Source organism: Falco naumanni, chromosome 16 (genome assembly GCF_017639655.2).
Source record: "Falco naumanni isolate bFalNau1 chromosome 16, bFalNau1.pat, whole genome shotgun sequence".
Taxonomy (NCBI): domain Eukaryota; kingdom Metazoa; phylum Chordata; class Aves; order Falconiformes; family Falconidae; genus Falco; species Falco naumanni.
Window position 1 is genome coordinate 3,889,237 of NC_054069.1, and position 20,735 is coordinate 3,909,971.

General features: G+C 53.7%; 1 protein-coding gene across 1 annotated transcript; it reads left to right on the forward strand.

Annotated features, from left to right (window-relative positions):
- The first annotated feature begins 5,980 nt into the window (after positions 1–5,980).
- LOC121098332 (transmembrane protein 45B-like) lies at positions 5,981–8,827 on the forward strand. Its single transcript, XM_040616207.1, has 5 exons — positions 5,981–6,179; positions 6,450–6,662; positions 7,292–7,476; positions 8,149–8,294; positions 8,583–8,827. Exons 1-5 carry the CDS (start codon positions 5,993–5,995, stop codon positions 8,710–8,712), a joined length of 861 nt encoding a protein of 286 aa, XP_040472141.1. The 5' UTR covers positions 5,981–5,992; the 3' UTR covers positions 8,713–8,827.
- The last annotated feature ends 11,908 nt before the right edge of the window (positions 8,828–20,735 follow it).

A 20,735-nucleotide genomic window follows, 5' to 3' on the forward strand; every position in this document is an offset into this window, starting at 1 on the left:
TCCACGAGCCACTCATTTCTCAGGCAGAGATAGCATCTCCCGCTGCCAGCCTTTACGGCCACGTTTATGTAAGGCTGAAACGATGGTGTAGGCAGCAGAACAAGCCCTGCCTATGCTTTTACCACCTGCTTCACCTCCTCTGTTGCCTGTTTATGAAAGCTGGTGTTAGCGTTCGTCATAATAATAATAATAATACTTTGCACTTCCCGAACAACCATCCATCTGCAGCACTCGAGCTGCTGGCAAACCTTTAATTAGATTGTGCCTCCCACCACCCCCAGGAAGCAGGCAAACATTATCACATTTTTTCATTAGCACCGAGGCTGATGATGAACCTTCAGGGAGAGGATGTTGCAGTTACAGCTGAGGAAAAAAGTAAAAGAAAAAAAACAGAATCGAATTCAGCTCCGTCTTAGGCTTGCAAATATTAGGGGGGTGGGGGGTGGGGGTGGGCACAGATCTGCCTCCCCCGGTCTCTCCCAGGGAGGAAGAGGAGGGTAGGCACATGCTGGTACAATCCCATAATACTCCTCCATGCCTCAGCAGTTTGCAGCTAAGGAACTGTAATGGACTTGCATCCGTCCATGCCCGCAGCGATTTTCACACGCACGGCGCGCGAGCGACCCGCTCCGTGACTCGGAGGGGGTTTGCCATCCTTCCTCCGCGTACCCCCTCCTCCGGCTGCTCTTCCCAACCACTGCTCACAGTTCCAGCCTCATGTTTACCACGGGGAGCGTTTGAACGGCTAGAAACCCCCTCTCCCCAGCCGCTCCATGTCTGTATGACTCTTTGCACTGTCTGAACTGCAGGTACTTTAACACAAGCCACCCTTTTCACAGGAACCCTCCTCTGTGGGCTTCGCTCTTTGCCGGCCCTTCAAACTCCGTGGCAAAAGGCACCTTCATCCCCTCAGCAGATGGTTTTCAGCTGGGCCTCGTTCCCCCCCTCTCCCTCCAGCTGCTGCCCTCCCAGCTTGCATTTCCCCCCTTTCTCCAAGGACTTGACTCATCCTGGGTGGGCAGTGGCTTTGTGCTCAGCTGCCCCTTGGGGTCTGTAGGGCTGGGTGGCTGCAGGAGGGGATGCTGAGCTGCACAGAGGTCCCCAGCGGTGCTGCTGCTTTTTTTCCAGTGAGAAAGGTAGGCTTTCTCTGGCTGTATTGGTTTTAGGGGTGGGACTCTAAGGATGGAGCTCCTACGGGGGCTGCTTTGCTCTCTGTGCTTGGGCTCAGTGTGCCAGCAAGCTGCTGAAGCTTAAGCTTGGGTGAAGCTGCGTGTGTTTGTAGAAGCCCCTCGGCTGCTGTGGGCTCCCCCCGTGCTGCAGGACCCTTTGGCACGTGTGCTCAGCCCTTTGCAATGTGTCTTGCTCCCCGAGCACCGTCGGAGTCAAGCAGCCACGGGCGCACGGCACGGCTGCGTGCCAGCACCACCGCCAGCTTCTTGTTTTCCTTCCACCTACTTGCTGCCCCTGATACGGAGATAATGGGTAGGAAAGAGCTCCTGGCTATGGCTTGGTGGCTTTTACAGCCGTGCCGGAGGGCAGCTCATCACCCTGCGGAGGGTTGTGCAGGCTGGTTTGCTTCCGTGCTATTCCAGCCATGGGGCTTCCCTGGAGCGATGGCTCACGTGTGGCTCTTGGCAGGGCTGGGCATGGCTTACCCTGCAGTCTCGCTCAGGGTTCGTTTGGTTGGTTTTTCTTCAGGTGCACGAGGAGTTATGTGCAGGGTTGCAACCCGGAGAAATGCTGGGTTGGGAGCTGAGCGGTCACTAGTGGCTGCGGTCACTCCTCGGGTGGTGGGAGGCTCGGCAGCGCTCCGGAGCAGCACGGTTTCTTCACCATCAGCTCAGTGCTTTGGAGGGAGGTGGGGATGCTGGGGTGGCCCGTGGTATTTAGTTGCCTCGAGGCACTTGTGTTGCTCATCTCTGCAGCCAGCGAGGTGCTACGGCTGGGCGTGCAGCCACCGGTGATGTGATGTGCAGCGGATGGGTAGTGGCTTGTGTCGGTGGGGGCTTGGCGTTGGGCACTGTTGAGTATCAGATAAGTAAAAAGGAATGGAAACAGGCTGCTGTGTCCTGCCAGCCCATCTCTGGGGGGAGAGAGGGCTGTCGGACCCTCCTCTTGGCTGCTGTGGGCTGGGAGATGGAGCTCACAAGGGCTCTGCCCCAGTTTGGAGCTCCTGGCCCGAAAACCTCCTGTCTACAGGCACCTTTTATAAGGTCAGACCCCCTTAAAAGAGTTATGGTGTACCTGGTAGCCTAGCTGTGAGACTTCAGAGCCCCTCCAGCAGAACCTGGCCATGCTGGGAGATGCTGCAGCCTTATCTTTTCTTGGCTCCTTCCCCAGACATCCAAAAAAAACCAGCATAACAACTGAATATACGTGGTTGCCATGGGAACGGGAATTGGCTGGTCATCCTGATTTTTGTGGCAAACTCCAGAAGCCTTTTTTTTTTTTTTTTTTTTTTTTTTTTTTTTTGTTATTAATAGCAGACACGAGGTGTTCCAGGTTGTGAAAGCCAGTTGACTCAGCGTGCTTTGAACTGGCCTGCAGGATGTTCGGCTCTAAACATCCTGTCTGAAGGCCACCTCCCCTTGGTGGCTTCTCCCTTTATCTGCCTCTTCTGAGTAATAACCGCTCCTCACTGCCACATCTGGAGTGGGAGAAGGACAGGCAGGAGTCACAGGTAAATTCTTTTACCCGTAGAGAGAAATATGTTGGCGAGCAGCTGTGCCATGGGATGGAGGTGGCTGCCTGAACTTGGGAAGAAGGGATGTGGGGAGAGTCCATTTCTGCAAGGCAAAGGTTTAGTGTGGTGATGCCACCGATGAGGCTGATGAAGACAGTTTGCTGGCAGTCCGTGGCTTTAGCCCTTTTTTGTGGGGGTTGTCATGTTTTGGGGCGGTATTGTGGCAGAGGATCAGCAGAAGGAGCTTGTGCCTCTTCCATTGGGTGAGGGCTGTCGGCACAAGAGAGATGTGCCTGGGTAGCAAGGATGGAGGAGGATCCACAAAGAGAAGACTCTCCATGGCCAGGCACTGAGCTTGCCCTCTGCCTACAGGTTGGCTGTCCTAGGATGCTGCCTGTCAGGCTTGGTGCTTGCACCCGTGGGTGCTTGTAGGGGCTGCTCACGTGCCCACAGGGACAGCATCCTCCTAGCAGCATCGATCCCCCCTGCGTCAGCTCGAGCAAGTCCCCACGTGGGGCCAAAATTACTGATGGCGATGGACCTGGAGCTGCGTTGGCTCCACAGGGAGAGCTTGGAAATGGGGCAGAAATGCCGTGTCCTTCTGGAGCCGAGCCCGGGGAGGCAGCGAGCAGTCAGCGCGAGGCACCGTAAGGAGAGCAGGCAGCTCCCGTATGGCCATTAAGCAAAAGCATCGCAGCCTGGAAGCTGCGGAGGGAGAAGGGCAGCTCAGGTAATAACTTCTGACTGCAGCCATATTTCAAGTCCTCTGGCAGACAAACTAGCTCACAGGAAAAATAAATAACCCGGGTGCTTCTCCTCTTCCCCGGCTGTGGCTCCCTCGGAGCTTAATCAGCGTTTATGTGAGCGTGGACTGAAACACCGGGGCCGGGGGAAGCCGGTGGGTGGGAGGTGTCAGGTTGGGGCTCGGTGGGCTGGTCGAGGGGCTGCGTGGGTGGTGGGGGGTTGTTTTTCTGCACCTCCAAGATGTGAGCTGTGCGAGTGGACTGTTGCTTGGAAACGTGTCTGCTTTCTCTGCAAAATCGTGGCTGTTGTAGAAAAGAAGGTTGTTGGTTTTTTGGTTTTTTTTTTTGAGTGGGCGATGTGCAATCTTCTGCTTGACCAAAGGGATGGGTTTGGGACATCTCTAAGTGAGAGATGCTCCAGAATATGTGGTGGCTGCCCCAGGGCTGTGCCCAGGTGGTGGGAGGCAAAGAGGGCTTGTGGCACCTACTGAAAGCCTTGCGGGAGGGAGCTGCTGAGAGGCTGCAAAGCAAAGTGCTCCCTGGCCCTGTAAAGCAGAGCAAGGCTTCTCTGCTGAGGAGGGGGATGGTTGGAGTAGGAGATCCCATGAACAGCTCTGAAACAGCGTGGTTTGGGTCTGCTGGTAACTAAGGTAAAGGGGGGATGTGGAGGGATAAATCCCTGGGCTAAAGCTGGATGCCGGTGTGGCTTGGAGCACCCTCTGGAGCTGCAGGTGGGACGTGTCATTTCTGATGTCCGGGCACTGGGACTTCTCTGCTCTCCTCCAATTAAGCATGTCAAATTAATGTTCCTGCTATGTATCTTAATCAGGGTACGCTCCTGACTCCAGCTTCAGGCCGTTGCCCTTGCAGTCACGGTCCCTGTAGGACAAAGGGAAAATTTGGTTATATATTGTGCAGTTGTGCGCTGCCTAAAAGCGCTTTAATAGTGTTTGGGTTCAGTCGCTTTAGCATGTAGGCATCTGTGCAGGGAAGATGTGTGCCCTGGACTGGGTGTCCAGGCTGTAATCAGGAAAGATATGGGACTTGAGCAGTCTCTGCGTAACGAAGGCATCTGAATTAGATAGAGCAGGAAGCCATCGCCGATCCCCAAACCAGCTCCTGGCATGGGGCGTTGCTCGTCTACCTGAAAGGCTGTTTAGTAACTTCCCTCCTGAAAGGAAACCTGAACACGGTGCAAACAGTTCTGAGCCTTTCCCAGGTCACCTGTGTCCGGAGGTGCAACGGATGACAACAGTCTCTACACCCAAACACCGCGCTCGCCCACGCAGGGCTGAGCCAGTTTGACCAACTCCAGCTCTGCAAAACCCGACTGGGGACGTCTTGCAGAGCTCTCCCCCACCTAGGGCACTTGCCACGCCACATCCTACCCTTCTTTTGCAGTGCCTAATTACTTTCTAGTGTGGGAGGACTTGGAGAACGTGCTGGAGTTGTTCATCCAGCCTCTGCAATTCACTTTGGTATTTATAAACACGGCGAGGATGTGATTTGTGATGCAAGGGCAGGTCGGTGTGGCAGCTTAGGGGTGAGTAATGCCTTCTTCCCTGCACATCCGACCTGTAGAAAAGGACCGGGAAGCCCGTGGGGAGGCTGAGAGTGAGACCTCCTTAGGTGGTAGATGCGTACAGAGAGCAAGGAGAGAGGTCTTGCTGGAGGGAACGAGACCATCCTAAGGTAATATCATAAGCTCATTGCTATAAGCATTTAGATAGTTACTTACTCCCTTCTGTGCTTGCTGCTCTGGGATTTTTTTCAACAAATTGAGTATGGGCTTGAATAGTTTGCAGGCTATAACTTCGCCGGTCACGCTGCTGTGCCTTTGCTCCTCTGCATCGCTGCCAGTACTCAGTGGTGCCAGTACTCAGTGGTACCAGTACGTTGGTCGAGCTTAGTGGAAGGCAATTTTCATGCCTTTATTCTTCCAGCTCTTCCTATTGGAGGTGCAAACTCTTTCCCTGGTGTTAAATCACCGCTGGTGTGCGACACGAAGGTTGTGTGGGATATGCGTGAGGCTTCTGTTGGAAATGGTAATGGTGCTTGGGTTGCCTCCTCCAGTAGCACCCTGCAAAGCCTTAGCTTGCTGGAGCTGCTGAATACACCGGCTGGATTCACGCCCTGGTAATTACCTAGTTTGGAGGCAGTTTATGTTCTAAGGAAATAATTGTCATGTTGCTTTTTTATTAGCAAAAACTTTGTTATGGTTCCTCTTCTAATAGCGTGTAGCTGTTGTGCTTTCTTGGGTGTTAATGTATTTTTCTCTGGCATGATGAAGTCCTGCTGATTATGTGCATCCAACCACATACACATATATATATAAACACAAATATATGCATATATACAGTGGTGCGCAGTGGCAGCTTCTTCTTGGTGATGTCACATCTCTGGTATGACCTGTTTGCAGCTGATGGCAGAGCCACACACACCCGCTCTGTTGGGATGCAGACCCCTGGGGATGCTGAGCAAGTGAGCAGCCCGATATCTCTCTTGGGGTTGCTTTGGGTCGGTCCTCAGGCACTGTTTGTCCTTGCAGGTCCAGCAAGCAAGCCCAATGCCAACGAGTTTCCTTGGCAGCGCCCTCCGGGGCACCTTCTTCCTCATTTTTGGTCTCTGGTGGTCTGTGCGATACCCCTTGAAGTATCTCAGGCAGAGAGGCAGTGCCGAGAGCCAGCCAAGCTATGGGGTCCGGCGTGTGGAAGTCTTTGAAGGGGCGGTCAAAGCTTTCTTTGCTCTAGCAGGTAAGAGGTGATGATGATCTCTGCCCTGATACCTGCTGGCATTGCAGCCACGCTCTGCCACGAGACTGGGGCCGTTTGTAGTGGGAAACAGCTGCGGCTGGTGTGGGGGGGCTTGGGGACGTGCTCGTGGCATGCTCCGTGATGGGACCTTACTACCGTTCTGGGCAAATACCGCTACGTGTTCATCACTGCAAAGAAAAGTTGTCTGCGAGCTTGTTCTTTTCCCTGTGTAAAAGGAAAAAAAAGGTGACTTCTCTGCTCTCTGCCCAGGGATACTGGCCGAGCAGTTTGTTCCCGCTGGCCCCCACCTGCAGCTGTACAGCTCCACGACGCACAGCTGGACAGACCTCACCCACTGGCACTACACCACCATCTACCTCTTCTTCCTCCTCTCCGGCATCGTGGACGTTGTCTCGCACTCCCCGCTCAAGTTGCCGCTGGGCTTGGATCGGCTCTCTCTGGCCGTGGCTCTGTTCATCGAAGGTGAATCGCCCGCGGTGGGGGGTACGGGGTGGGGGAGGTGCCGCAAGGGTCACGGGTGTGCAACAGCTCCAAAGCCCCCGGTTTTTTGAGGCTCTGAGCAGGCGGCCAGGGCTGTGGGGTGTGCAGGTATGTGGTGGTGCTGGCTGCATGCCAAAGTTGCCCCTTCCCAGTTTCTCTCCAAACATGAATCTGGCCAGGGCTGGATCCCCCAAGTTCATGGGTTGTGCACGAGGACCCAGGGATGTGTGCTGCTCCTGGTGGTAAGCAGCTGGCGTGCTCTGGAATTGCAGAAAGGTGGTGTCCCCCCCCCTCGGTTGGATGCAGAGAGAGATGAACCCTGATACAAAAGTCACTGCCACCTTCTGAGCTGAAGGTCCCCATGGCCGTGCTCCTCCTGATGGCCCTATGGTCCTGTGGGCACGGGGAGCCCCACAGATCTGTGGGCAGAGCAGACCCCGGCACTGCCGAGGGAGATGATGGCAGGAGCCTGTTTGCTGCCTGGCTCTTCCCACCAGGCAGATTACAGCAAGACCTGGAGCACAGTCTGATTTTTCAGATTTATTTTTTTTTTTCCCTCCAGAAAACAAATCCCAAAGCATCCTTTTCTAATGCCGTGTGAATCTCGGCAGGTTTGCTCTTCTGTTTCCGTGACTACAGTGATGCTGCGCTGGACCAGCACGTCCATTCCCTGCTGGCCATGGCTATCTTTGCTGGAGCCCTCTGTGCCCTCCTAGAGGTGTTCCTCCGAGACCACATCATCCTGCAGACCTTCAGGACCAGCTCCTTCCTTCTCCAGGGCTCTTGGCTTTGGCAGGTCAGTGCGTATCCAGCGCTCGCCTCTGAGCGGGGGGCTTCATGCTGAGGGAGGCACGGGGAGGGGGCTGCTCTGCCCGTTACAGCGCATCTGTTGGAGTCAGACTTGCAGGCTGGTTGAAATATTTTGGTAAATAAGAGGAGGAAAGGAGGCAGAGTGCCATCATGGAGATACACACGTGTCATGTGTGCAGCAGGGGCAACTCTGCATGCTAATTGGAAATTAGACCCCACCAGGGTGGGAAACTACAATCATGAGGTTTTGTTCTTTTTATTAAATCTAATTTCTGCCTCTATGTGTTCCAAATAGCTGAAAATATCTGCAAACCTCTGACACAGTCACCCAGTTTTGGGTCTAGGGAGAAATGCACAGGCTGGCAATGCAGCCTTTGGGTCGTTGCCCTTCTCTGGGGATGCTGGGCTGCGTTGCGAGCATCCAGATGCAGAGCATCCAGATGCAGAGCATCCCTCTCCTCCTGAGGCGCACCCCTGTGTCAGTCAGGGGGGACAAGCGTGCCTGGGGGTGCTGAGGGCAGCGATCCAGGTGTTACTTGGGATTATTGTGCCTCGAGTCCATGGTCAGCTGCAACAGCTTGGTGGGGATCAGGAGGAAAAGGGATGTACTAAAGCCTGGCACATGCTGATGCCTAACGTCTCTTCCGTCTGTGACCAGATTGGGTTTGTGCTGTCCCCTCCGTGGGGAGGACCGGGCTGGGACCAGACCGACCGCAGCAACCTGACGTTCCTCACCATGTGCTTCTGCTGGCACTACGCCGGCGCTCTCGCCGTCCTGGCAGCAAACTCTGCTGCGTCTCGCTGGTACGTGGGGGAGAGGGGTCCAGGGGGGTCCCAGCACAGTGCTGGGATGGCCAAGAACAATACCCAGACCTAATACTGCTCAGGGAAATCCAGCCACCAGTGCTGGGATAAGAAAAGTGGGTGTCGATGCACATCCAAGCATGGACCAGTCCGTGGCTTGGCTGGAAAGGATGGGCCAATGCTGCTGCAGAGCAGATGGTCCTTCGCAGCCTTCCCCAGCGGGCTGGGGCGAGCCGACGGCTCTTGCTGCCCACAAATACCTGACTGGTGTCACTGTCCCTCCTGCAGCTGCAACGAGTCCTGCCAGCTGAAATTCGGGGACATCGACGTGGAGCTGGACTGCGGCATGTGCATCCGCAAAGGCAACAAGAGCTCCGGCGGCGCCCTGCTGCCCGAGAGCAGCTCGGATGACAAGTGAGGCAGAGACGGGCATGGAAACATCTTCCCCGCTGGCTTAGAGCTCTTGAGATGACATTTTTAATTAGTCTTGATAAACTACAGTGGCACTTGATGGCAGAGCATCAGAAGCGGGAGGCAGGACCCCGAAGGCGGAGCGTGGCAGGAGATGCAGAGCCTTTCCCGTGCATTCCTTTGGTGGCAGCAAGAGCAAACCAGGCTCGTCTGGGAGCGAGTTTTTAATTTTCTGTGCCGCAGGACTGGTTTACTGCTGGAGCCCAACTGGTGTGGCCAATTTGGCTATTTTTTTTTTTTTTTTACATGCTTTTTGCTTCTGCTTCTGCAGAAGGGAGGCAAACCAGCGTTCAAAGCTCCTGGTGGCTGCCGCTCGCTCTGGTGGTGATGGAGGGGGGTTTTGTACAAAGCTTAATGCGCACAGAGTACACGTGATCACCAATAAAGTACTTTAACGAACCGCCTCCGTGCATCTCTTGAAAAAGATGCCTTGAGATGGAAGGCACGGTTAAGGTGATGTCTGGCCTCAAAATGGTTTGGGGGGTGGGTGAAGTGCCAGAAGGATGGGACTGCGTGTGAATTAATGTGGCCAAATGTGCCAAAGAAAGGGGTGGGTGGCCAGTGGATGGCGAGGCTGGAGGCTGCTGGGAGCCCTGGCACGTAGCTGCTCTCCTGCTGGTTTTGAATCTGGAGCGGAGAGGATGAGGCAGGTAGGGGAGGCAGGCTGTGATGGATATTAGCGTGCCTGGGAGATGGGTGTTTGCTGGGCAGGGCTCAGCTTGGAGAGAGACCCTCGAAGCAAGGTGATGGCTCCAGCCAGTCCGTGTCGAGCATATGGATGCTCCTGGTAAGTCTCTGAGAGCCGGGCCGCACAGCGATCTCAGCGTGAGTATGGCTTTTCTCCGACAGCTTTATTCCCTCCCTGGAGCTGGTCGCATCCAAAGAAAACCTTTCCACTCCGTTCTAGGTGTCTGCCCTGCACTCGGTGTCTGGGCGTGGGTGGGTGCTTTTCCCTTAGGTCCTTTGTTTGGTTTGCAGCAGAAGATGCTTCTTGCCATCAAGATCAAATGTACAAGACGTCACTAAGCGGGATTAGTGAAAGAACAGAAAGTGCATCGTCAACATTTAAAACGCTTGCACCACGTCTGTCGCTGAGGGCTGGGCGAACTGGGGAGCACGAGCAGCGTGGTGGTTGTTATCTTTTAATACCTTTGCTGCGCTCCCCTAAGACGCACAGGAGATGGCTTAGTCTGAACGCATCACTGTCGGTCTGCGCGACGCCAAAAATTCAAGCGAGCTTTGGAAGGAAAGAAAAACCCTTCCCAGTTCAAAGCAGTTGCTATTCCCAGCCCCGCGGGAGGTCCCTGGAAGAGTAAGCGCTGCACATTTTTATTTTGTTTTATTTTCTCCTCTTGGAGCAGGGCTGGAAGGAGGCCAATGCTTGGCGCTGCTGGCAGCTGTCAAGAAAAGGACCTCGAGGACCAAAGAAACCAAGGCGAGCACGGCGTTTGGGGCTCCCACGTTTGGCACCCACATACAGAGGGCTATTTTGGGGGGTCGTACCCTAAGTTCTGGTGGGGAGGTTTGCCTTTAACTACAGATGGCGTGGCTCACCCGTGTAAGAGCGAGAGCTTCAGATGTGCTGCGTGGAGGTGATGTGCTCCATTTGTTAATAATCCTCATGGGACTATTGCAGGGTCATCTGGTCAACTTGTTATAGACTAGCTGCCATTAACGGGGAGCTCAGTGCATAGGTTAGAACCCTATGTACTGCACTTTGATTGAAAAGAAAGGAGGAAAAAAAACCTTCTTTCCCCTTTGATCAACTAATGTTACTCTTTTCTCTTTCCTGCTTTTTCTTGCATCCCTCTCTTAGTGAGGTTTTGGCTGTGTAAAATGTAGGTGTTCAGTGGGGGTGTATCTTCTTGCCTTGCATAAATGCAAATAAGAGCAAATAGTTATGATCATCCAGCTGTGCATTCTAACAAGCTTGGCAGCATCGTGCTCCAAGTCTAACACTGACGCACGAGGGTGTCTTAAATCCGGGCTCGCAAAATTACCTGCCATCTATTCGGGTGATAGAGGTGCCCCATATGTGAGATACGACTCACGTTCTTTGGGTCGATAGAGTAGGAAGAAGCAATGAGGTGGTTGTGGCCGTAATTGCATTTGTCGAGCAGTCCCTAGCTACCTGTGTGGGATCGGGATCTTCTGTAACAAGCCTTTAGCCCATACTGCTCTTTCCCCTGGATGCTGGAAGGTGATAACGCTCACCCAGCGGGTGATGCACAGGTGTTAGGGGTGAGGAACGCCTGCGCTGCCCACCCACAGCTGCTGCTGCCCATGCTGGTAGCGCGCTACGGACACGAGGGACCCTGAAATAAGGGGGAGTATGGAGCTGTGACATCCCGCTCCACTGCAATCCCTGCCTCCCCGAGGCAGGTTACGATGCTGGGGTGGGTTTAATTACTGGGGATCTCATTATTATACACAAACCCAATGGCTGCTGTTCCCCTGCTGATGCAGTGTTATTTTCTGGAAGAACTCTGGATGCCCTGTGATGCTCCCACAGTCCGTCTGTGCTGTGGGTACCTGGGGAGATGGCAGTGATGCAGATGTCCCCTCCAGCGCTGATCTTCTTTCTTGGTGGGCTGTGATCTACTCCTGGAGATACCTCGGCCAGCCCGTGATGCCGTGTGTCTGCTGAGCCACACATCAGCAAGCTGTTAATGTTTAACTGAACGATACCGCGCAAGCCAGGAGCAAAGGTACCACTCACCTGTGTTTTATCTCAGTTTCCTCTTCCCTGTTAGCACACGGAAACACAAAGGGAAAAATTTCTTCGTGGCAAATATTCTCTGCTGCACAGTTAGGCTTGGGGAATAGATTGATACACCCAGAGCCTGAGCCCGCTGGAGCGTTTGGAGGGGATAGGGACCCTTGTGCTTCCAGACATCGGAAGGGGCTGTGAGAAGGCCACTGAAAGGGGGAGATGAAAGTTTCCCCCTTTCCACAACTCAGAATCATTTAGGCTGGAAAAAACGGTTGGACTCAATGATCTTAAAGGTCAACCCAGCACCACCAAGCCCACCCCTAACCCATGTCCCTGAGCGCCACATCAACTTTTTTGCTGCTGGCAGATGTCGGGGCCAGGCTTTTCACCCAGAGGAAGGGCCCTGGAAGCCTTGGGTGGAACGGCTGGGAAGGCGAGGGGTGGTTTAGGGTCTCCCCTTGCTGCAGCTGGAGGGAGGAGAAGCTTCTTGAGACCATCTGGGAAGGTGCTGCTGGAAGAGCCAAAGTGCTCTGCAGGCTCTCAGCACCTGGCAGCTGCACGCAAAGCTTTTTATTGTTATTACTGAGAGCTTTGCTGGAGATTCACGGTTTAAAGAGGAGTTGAAATTAGCGCTTTAAGCACCACTAAAATCTACTGTTTCAGTTTAATTAGTAAACTTCATTTCCAAACTTAGTGCCGTTGCTGCTCAGAGGATAACCGAATTTTCTAGGTCACTTTTCTCTTGCAGAACTTTTTTTTTTTTTTTTTTTAATGCATTTCTTGCCTATTAACTCAAGTGATCTCAATAACAGTAAGCAGTCTGTGCTTACGCATCCTCTGCAAGCGTGCACAACTCTAACCTCATCCAAACCTCACAGGTAGGCTGCATACGATACCAGCAAGCTGTAATTAACAGTTTAGCAGCTTTAGTAACGCCGTAGCTGGGTCGTGCCTGCCTCTGCCCAGCATCACTAGAGAAGGGGCCGCCCTCTCGCTGCCCCCTTCTCCCAGCTTGGGACACTTCGGTTGCAAACCAGAACCCGGCGGGGCCAGGGCATCCATGGCAAGCAGTGCAGCAATGTCTGGCCGTTTTCACCCCTGCCAAAGGCCGAGTGGCCACTGGCTGTCGTCTGGTCAGTGCCAGCCAGCACAGCAGAGGGATGCTGGTTCAGGGAAGGTGCTTTGCAGCCGCAAACGGGATATGCTGGTGCCCGGTGAGCTGTGCCTGCAGCCCCGCGTCGAGCTTCTCGTTGCAGCCACTGGAAGAGCATCCCGAGAGGGATGAACGAGGTTGAGAACCCAAAGGCCGACGCGTGTGCCTGCCCTGCCCTCCCCGCTGGCCGCTGGGAATGATGTGCGTGAGGCATCACGGCTTTATCCCCTGCAGAGTAAGAGGTATTTTTATAAGAAGCAGGTTGGGGTTAGGGTTTAGTGAGTCTGTACATGATGCCTCTGGGGGGGGGGAAGTCTGATATTTGTCCTGGGGAAGGCAGCGAGTCAGGCTGTGAAGTCCTCCTGCATTAATCGTGTTAGAGCTCTTCAGATCAAGTGCAAATCCTCCCCTCCGGTAACGACCAAACGGAGCGTTTGGCTGCACGCAGAGGGTGCAGGCTCTCACAGGGTATCGAGGGACACCGGAAAGTGCTGCCAAGGAGGGGAAAGGGTTTTTGCAGCTTTGGCTGGGGGAGTTTTTCCTGGTGAGACCGCAGGGGTGTTCATCCAGCGACACTGTATTTGCTAATGGACGGCGTGGGTGAAACTCGGTGAGCGGGTCCAGTGCTGGCGCGGCCGCTGGCACGAGGGCTGGATGCCTGGTGGCTCGGGCTGTGGGATGTTATTTCTGAGCATTTGCTTGCAGGTGTGTTGGCCCATCTATCACGATAGCCGCAGCCTCCCTTCTAGGGCCCTTTTCTGCAAAGGGCTAAGCGCTCCATCCCCATCCAGCTACATGCGTCGCCCTGCGATGCTGGCGGCGATGCTGATCTTAAACCTGGGCACGTGCTCTAGCCTGGGTCAGGCAGGAGTTACAGAGTGTGATAAAGATGATAAACTATGGGTTATTTGTTAATGTATTTCTATTAAAATCTATGGGACTCCAGACCAGCGAATGCTTTGCTGAATGCATAACGTGAAGCTCAAAAATCATGCATTTTGAGTCGCGGTGCCGCTTGTGTTAGGGTGGCATTATTGAAATAAGGTGCAATTTTCCCCTTGATCCATCATCTGTGGAGTCAAACCTGCCTCATACTGCTCACATCACTCGTTTCTTGCCTAACATTTGGACAGATACATGAATTTCTGGTAGGTGTTTTTGTTTTTCCAGCTCTGCTTTGAAAATTGATAGGAGTGACTGTGTTTTGCAGGGGGGGGGGGGGGGGGATAAAATAAAAAACCAGGTGTGCCAATGCGTTTCACAAAACAAATTGCTGTGCTCATAGGGCATCCTTTGGTATTATACAGCAACGCTGTAGATTTATGGCTGTTCAGCACACAAGCAGGGTGTTAATGCTTGTTACTGTAGATAACGAGCAGCTGCTTTCTAAAACAGACGCGTGTTGGCAGCTCCAGGTGAGCTAAACACCCTGGGTGGAGCGGAGGTATTTCAAAATACACTAAAAATCAGCCAAACAATTATAATCTGTGTTTTATACTTAACTTGGTAATACTTATTTCCCTTACAGGACGTGGGGACGTTCATGCACGGTGTCTAGCTCTGAAGACGGGTCTTGGGCTACCTGATTGCAGTGGGATTTTGAAGCTCAATGAGAGCATCCTTCTCCTGACAGCGCCAGTACACCACCAGTACGCCACCAGTACAGCACTGCTGCTCACCCAAGAAGCTCCCCGGCCGAGGTGTTGCTGAGGGAAGGGCATGTTCCTCGGTGCCTTTGCGTCTCCTGGACAGAGCTCAGCTGCCCAGGGATGGGTGTAGGAGGAACGTCGGCGAGCCGGAGCCCCGCCAGCTTTCCCCAGCTACTGCTCAGCGGTGGGTGCGTTGATGCTGACGCTGTTACAGATCAAGGCAATGAAGCACAGTAGGCAGCCGGGGAACAGATGCGTGCACCAAGAGCCGTGGTAAGTGCTCTCAACGTTTCCATATAGCAAAGCGCAGTGCAATGAGTTTGTAATTACCCGCCCTACTGTTTTCTTTAAAGAACTATGAAAACATCTTGCATGCAACTGCTGAAGGCTGGTAAACCTTTTGTCCTCAGCAAACCTGAGGTCGTCCTTGGAACCTCCAACTGCAATAGCAGTCAGGCTTATCCCTGCGGCTCCTCTCAGGTGTACTTCTGGCTTGTTGCACGTGCCAAGATGTTGGGGATAAATATAAACAAAGGGTTTTTTCTAATGCTCAGTATTATTGTCAGCATTATTGTCAGTGTTATTTCCTTCTCCAGCATCTGGCCCGATTGCATGTGCTGGGTAGAAATACCCATGTGTGGTGACATTGTGCTGGGGGGTGTGAGCACGAGATACCTGGATTACGTTGTAAACGCAGCTCAAGCCATTAATACTGAATCAAAACTTGGAAGAGCTGAGCTCTGTAACTGGTGCTGCAGTGACGAAGAGCAGCAGTGCCTCTTACCTCCTACCTTCCCTCCCCTGGTGCCTTGAACTGCCCCACGTCTCTCAGGAGTGAGGCTGGCAACGCCGGAATAGAAAATGCCTGTAGCGCCTGCTTTGATGTGTGAGCTCAGTAGAAAGATGCTTTTATTTTAACCTATTTGCTACCCTACCATTTTTGATTTGCAGCTTATTTGTGACACATCTCGCTCACTGACCTCACGGCCTACGATGTGCAACCACGGCTCCCCATGTCCCTTCACCTGCTCCATCACCTGGTGAGCACCATCATAGAGACGCAAGGGTGGAAAAATCTGTTTGTTGTGTTGGGTTTGGGTTTTTTTTTTTTCCTGAGGGCTAGCGGCATCAGATGGAAATGGTGCAGCTCTGTTTCCTCCTTGCTGGCAGACTCTGTTTGTGACCCAATGCAGAAAACCCACCCCCTTTCCTAAATCTGTCAGAAAAAGTTACCGGGGCAAGCTGCAGCACGGCTTGCAGGGGATGTCTGGGGCTTAACTGCACCTACAGAGAACATTTTATTCTTAAAATCTCTTATTACAATGACACTGATTTTATCATGTCTTTTTTCTTTGCACGATCTAAGACCAGTATTTTGAATTTAGTGTTCTACATAGGGCTGGGAGTTGTGTTTGGGTTAGGTTTGAGCTGCCACGGCACTGTAGTTCTGCTTTAAATTAATGCCGCATCCAAACTTTCTGTTACAAAAGCCCTTGGAAGATGCAACACCACAACAGAGGAGCTGGCCTAAGTCGTGCATCTGCCTTGCCTTGCCCAGGGGATCGGATGAAGAAGAGGAAGAGCGCTGCTGCTGGGTTTGCTTGGCTTTTCTTCAGTTAATAAGTTTTTGTGTGTGTGGGTAGAGCTCAAGCTTGCAGATGTTGTGCTGTAGCAAAGCACAGGTGAACTTCACACTTAAGTGGCAAAAAGACAAAGGTCTGGAAACATACATCATGGCTGAGTTCCTGGAGCAATCTGCTTAATTAACTGATTGATTAATTATCACTTGAGCTGAGGGCTTGAGACTTTAGTGAGCTCATGTATTACAGCCTACAGGAGATGAATCAACTAATTTATATTTTGGACCGGGCTTAAGTGCAGTGCTGGAGCCTGCATGGGATGTATAAACGTGATGGTGAAGCTGTTCCGTGAGCTCTCCGGGGGCAGAGAGCGAGCCAGGAGAACTCCACAGCTGTTCTTGTTGCCTTCCTCATGCCTGCTGAGAAGTCTTGTCTGCATCTTCCCAGGATAAGACGAAATCTCAAAGGCTGTAAAGCAGATTACTCCATTACATCAAAAGAATAGACACTAAAAAGCAACACCCAGGACCCTTCCCTCTGCAGAAAAATAGGGTTGAGCACCCCAAGGACTGTATCCCCAGAAAACTGCTGCACAGAAATAACTACATTTGCCCAGGGGAGGAAAAAAAAGGATGCAATTTTCCTGCAGCCCGCTGTTAAAAAAAGGAGTAGGAATTCACCTTTAGACTTTACTAACCTCCTATAATAATTCACACAGGTTTTCGTGCCCCAGAACCCAGGGACAGGGGAAGGAGAGCCGCTGCGGAAAAAGCAGCGACCACACAGCACCTGATCTGACTCCAGAGGCGGCGGGAGTCAGGCGAGATGCCCTCCAGAAGTCCCTTCCAACCTACGTTTCTCCATGAGCCTGCACCAGCTGCAGGATTACTCCCTGCCAAACTGCCAGCCCCGAGAACACAATTATTCCTCACCTTGGATTTGATCGCACGGTGCCAGCCCCGAGAGAATCGGCTCCGCTCTGTTCCTGTGCCAGCCTCCGCCGCAGAAACCGGGGGCCCCGGGAAACATGCAAAACAACGCCCCCTCCCCAAACACGCACCAGCAGCAATGGAAAAAGCCCACCCTGTAAGGGCTCTTTTCGACTGGGTTGCTTGCAGGGCTGCCTCTCTTCGCTCCCTGTTCAAAGGCAGGTCCTGGGGGCACCCAGCCCAGCTCCCAGAACGGTAGGTGGGTGCTGGGTCCCCTTCCCCGCTCCTCCTCGGGGAACACCAACACAAAGCAGCCACCCGGGGAGCAGGCGAGGGAACCAGTCCCTCCCTCCCTCCACTCAGAAAGTCTTTGCACTGCTTTCTCCCTGCAGGTATTTTCTCTGAAGCAGCTGTGCTTTCTACAAACAAACGACCCATCCTGGCACCATCCCACAGAGCAGATTTTTCCTCTATTTCCAGCCTGCCATTGCTAGGCAGACCCCCTCATCTCAGGGACCGTGCAGGAGGACGCACCTCTTACCTTAACCGCTGCCTTATCGTAGCAAGAACATATGCTACGATACAACCCAGAAGGGGTATTCCATCCGACTCGGTCACAACTGCACCTTCCTTACCCCTCACCTAAGCTGTCCGGAGTGAGCAGCACCCTCAGCCTCTTAGACATTAGAGCAGTAAGTTTTACAGGGAGAAAATTTCCGGATAATTTAACTCCTGCTTGTTTCTCCCAGGAGAAAGGCACGCAGCCCGCAGGACCTCGGCTAGTCGGCGGAGCAACGCTTCCTGCGGGACACCCAGCCTCCCTCAGGGCATCGCCTCCCCAGAAACCGAGGATGCAGAACTCAGCCCCCGCTGCAGAAAGCGCTCAGCAGAGCCCCAGCAAGCCCGCAGGGTTTGCTGCCATGGGCAGCACCAAGCAGCAGCAGTGCCCAACGCACCTGCAAGGCAACGGGTGGCATCGCAGCAGCGTGGGGCACGGTCACAACGGGACCTTCCCGAGGCTATGGCACTGGAGACACCTCGCATCACCTTGGTAGCTACGTGCAGATTGCTAGAGTACCTTTCATCCTCCTGATGACCAGTGTCCTTTCTGGCAGTGAAAGCACCTTCTGCTTCCTCGGACGGACGAAACCCCGCTGCTCCCAATAAAACCGGTGGCACGCTGCAGTCCCGAAGTCACCAGGCTTCCCATCGGAGGTGGCCTCCGTGGTACAGGGGGAAGTGGCATCCTTCTGCCGCTTCCCCAGCACGGACACCTGGAAGGAACAGTAACACACACACAGCCGGCCTCAGCAGAAGCTGCAAAGCAGCAAGCAAACGCGTGCAAAGCCTCGGGTGCTTCACTTACTGCGATGCAGTCGGGCGGAGGAAAGGCGCAGTCCAGGGGGCTGCACTCTCCCCCCCGGCCCCAGCATTTGCAGGGGGCAGGTGAGGAGGTGGAGGGGCCGAGGGTCCCTTCCAGGGGAACCTGTGCTCTGGCATGAAAGCAGGCGAGAGGCTCCCGGCCCTGGGCAGCCAGCCCTGGAGAGGTTTCTGGCTCCGGAGCAGCCTCCAGCCCAGGCTCAGAGGAAGGATCTGGACCAGCTCGTGTTGCCATGGAGACCGCAGGGCCTTGAGAGGATGCTCGGAGGAAAATTCAGAGGTCAGCCTGGCTGCCCCTGCCCCTTCTGCTCTCACATCCAGAGATCAAAGGGACCATCCAGGGAAGCCCAAGGCATGGCAAACAGAAAACTGGCTAAGTCGCCCACCTCCCCCCAGGAAACACAGCCAGGCTGTAGGACCCACAGCTCCACAAAGCTGTACGGAGGGAAGATGAGGAAGCCTCTGGAAAACGGGAATATTCCCAAGCTGTTCCAGTTACAGCCAGCAATTTTTGGAAGAGGACATTAAGCTTCACGGCCCATGCCCCATCACCTCCTCCCCTTCCCTCTGCCATTGCAGGGTCTTTACCCACTCCCACCGACATACACCACCGCAACCTTTTGGGGAGAACGACCCCCTTCCCCCAGGTCCCAGCCTGAAATAAACCAGCCTGCCTTACACCGTCCCGGCAGCCCGCACGGACAGCCTACAGGCCAGGGGTTAAGTGCTCCTGCAACGAAGCACAGGCTCCCCATGGGTCACCGGTACATACAGCAAAAGCCTCACGTTTTTAACGTGCTCGTTCCTGCAGAATCAAGTCTACATGCGTTACTGCCTTGGCTCTTAGCACAGCTCCCACCCCACCTGCAGCCAAACTACTGGTGCCTGCTGGGATCCACGGGCGAATCCGGGGAGCGGTGCCCGGCACGGGTTGAGGATGCCCCAATTCCTGCACCGGAGAACCAGCTTTGAAGCCCACTGCCTTACAGCTCCCCGAGGCTTCCAGCCCGGGCTAAGAATTGCAGCCAGGTGATTCGCACGGGGTCCCGCCGAGACCCCAGAGCACGAACAGCTTTTGACAGCGGCCAAGAACCCCCCACAGAGGCGGCACAACCCGGAGCCGGCACAGACGGGATTATTACACCAACTACATTTGCTGTCCTGCTTACAGCATACAGATCAATGCTCATTCCCAGCAGCTTGCTGTGTTTTCAAAGGCTTGACCGAGAGATTTTCCCACTTCCCCAAGTACTTAACATCAGCACGTGCTCGCCCTCCCCTGCCCTGCCTTACTCTTTTATTACTCTGCTTGCCAGTTACCTGCTACTGTGTCCTATAAAACCAATCCTTCTCTGGCTCATCACACTTCGGCCCTTGCTGTGCACATCTAAAAGCCTCTGTCATCCCAACGGAGACACGAGCAAAGCACCGATGCAGACTACCGAGCTGCAACCGCTCTGGAGACCCGCACAAAGAACCCCCCCTTGCAATGACACCCGATTCAGGAGCTGCGCTAGAGCCGGACAGGACGCAGGACACCCAGCCTCAAGATCTGCGGCTTGCTCTCCGAAACAGCGATGCTCAGGGCTAAACCCCCCACGTCTGAGGATGAGGAGGTCTGATGCGCTCCCCCAGGTTAACGTCACCTTTCGATGGAGCAGCCCAGGGAAAGGCACCGCATCACCGCGTTCAGTCGGGCTCCTCTCGATCGAAACCACGCTCCACATGCCTCCGGGTGTTGCTTTCCACATGAAAGACAAGCCAGGCTAGGAAAAGAAATCCACCCACATTGCATCCACCCAGCGGTGGGCACAGAAGGGTTTCAACGCACGTTACCCCGCTGCACCCTCCGAGAAGCGGCACCAACACGCAGCTTTACAGGGAGGAGACCGAGGGATCCAGCACTCCCTCCTCCGCTCAGCGCTCCCGGTTACCAAATCCCTGCAAACCTCCTTTTTCCTTCACAGAGAGCTACGCTGCTCCTCTTAGAAGGAACAGAGAGGACTACTTGGTTTGTTAAATCATAGTTTTCTCCGAAACGCAGCTCTCCACCACTCTCTGTGAGTCTTTCACCAACCAACTACTCCACCGCGCTTCAGATCATCTCATTTTTAAGTGTCTTATCGCAATAAAACCTTTGACACATCCCCCCGACGGGCTCCCTGCTGGGACAGCGGCCCCTTACTTGCCGTGCGGCCGGCAGCAGTTAACATCTGGGTCACATCTTAGCACTGATCTTCAAGTGACTACTTCTAAAACATCGCTTTTCAGAAGCTGCGGTCAAAATCCATCATAAAGAATCGATCCCGAGCACTTGGCGGTCTGCGCCAAAGCAGGTAGCTAATAGACTTTGATCCCAGCCTGACGTATTTATTTTGTAGGACTAATAGAATTTATCGAAGGAAAAAAAAAATCTAATACCCAAATTCAATTCTGGAATTCAATCCACAGCCTCTAATTTGTTTCTCTTTCAGGTCACCCCACCTGAGGGTGCAGTCCAAGAACCAGCTTTGGACTGAAGATCTGCTTCCCCATCATTTCAATTGACTTTACAGTTTAAAATCAG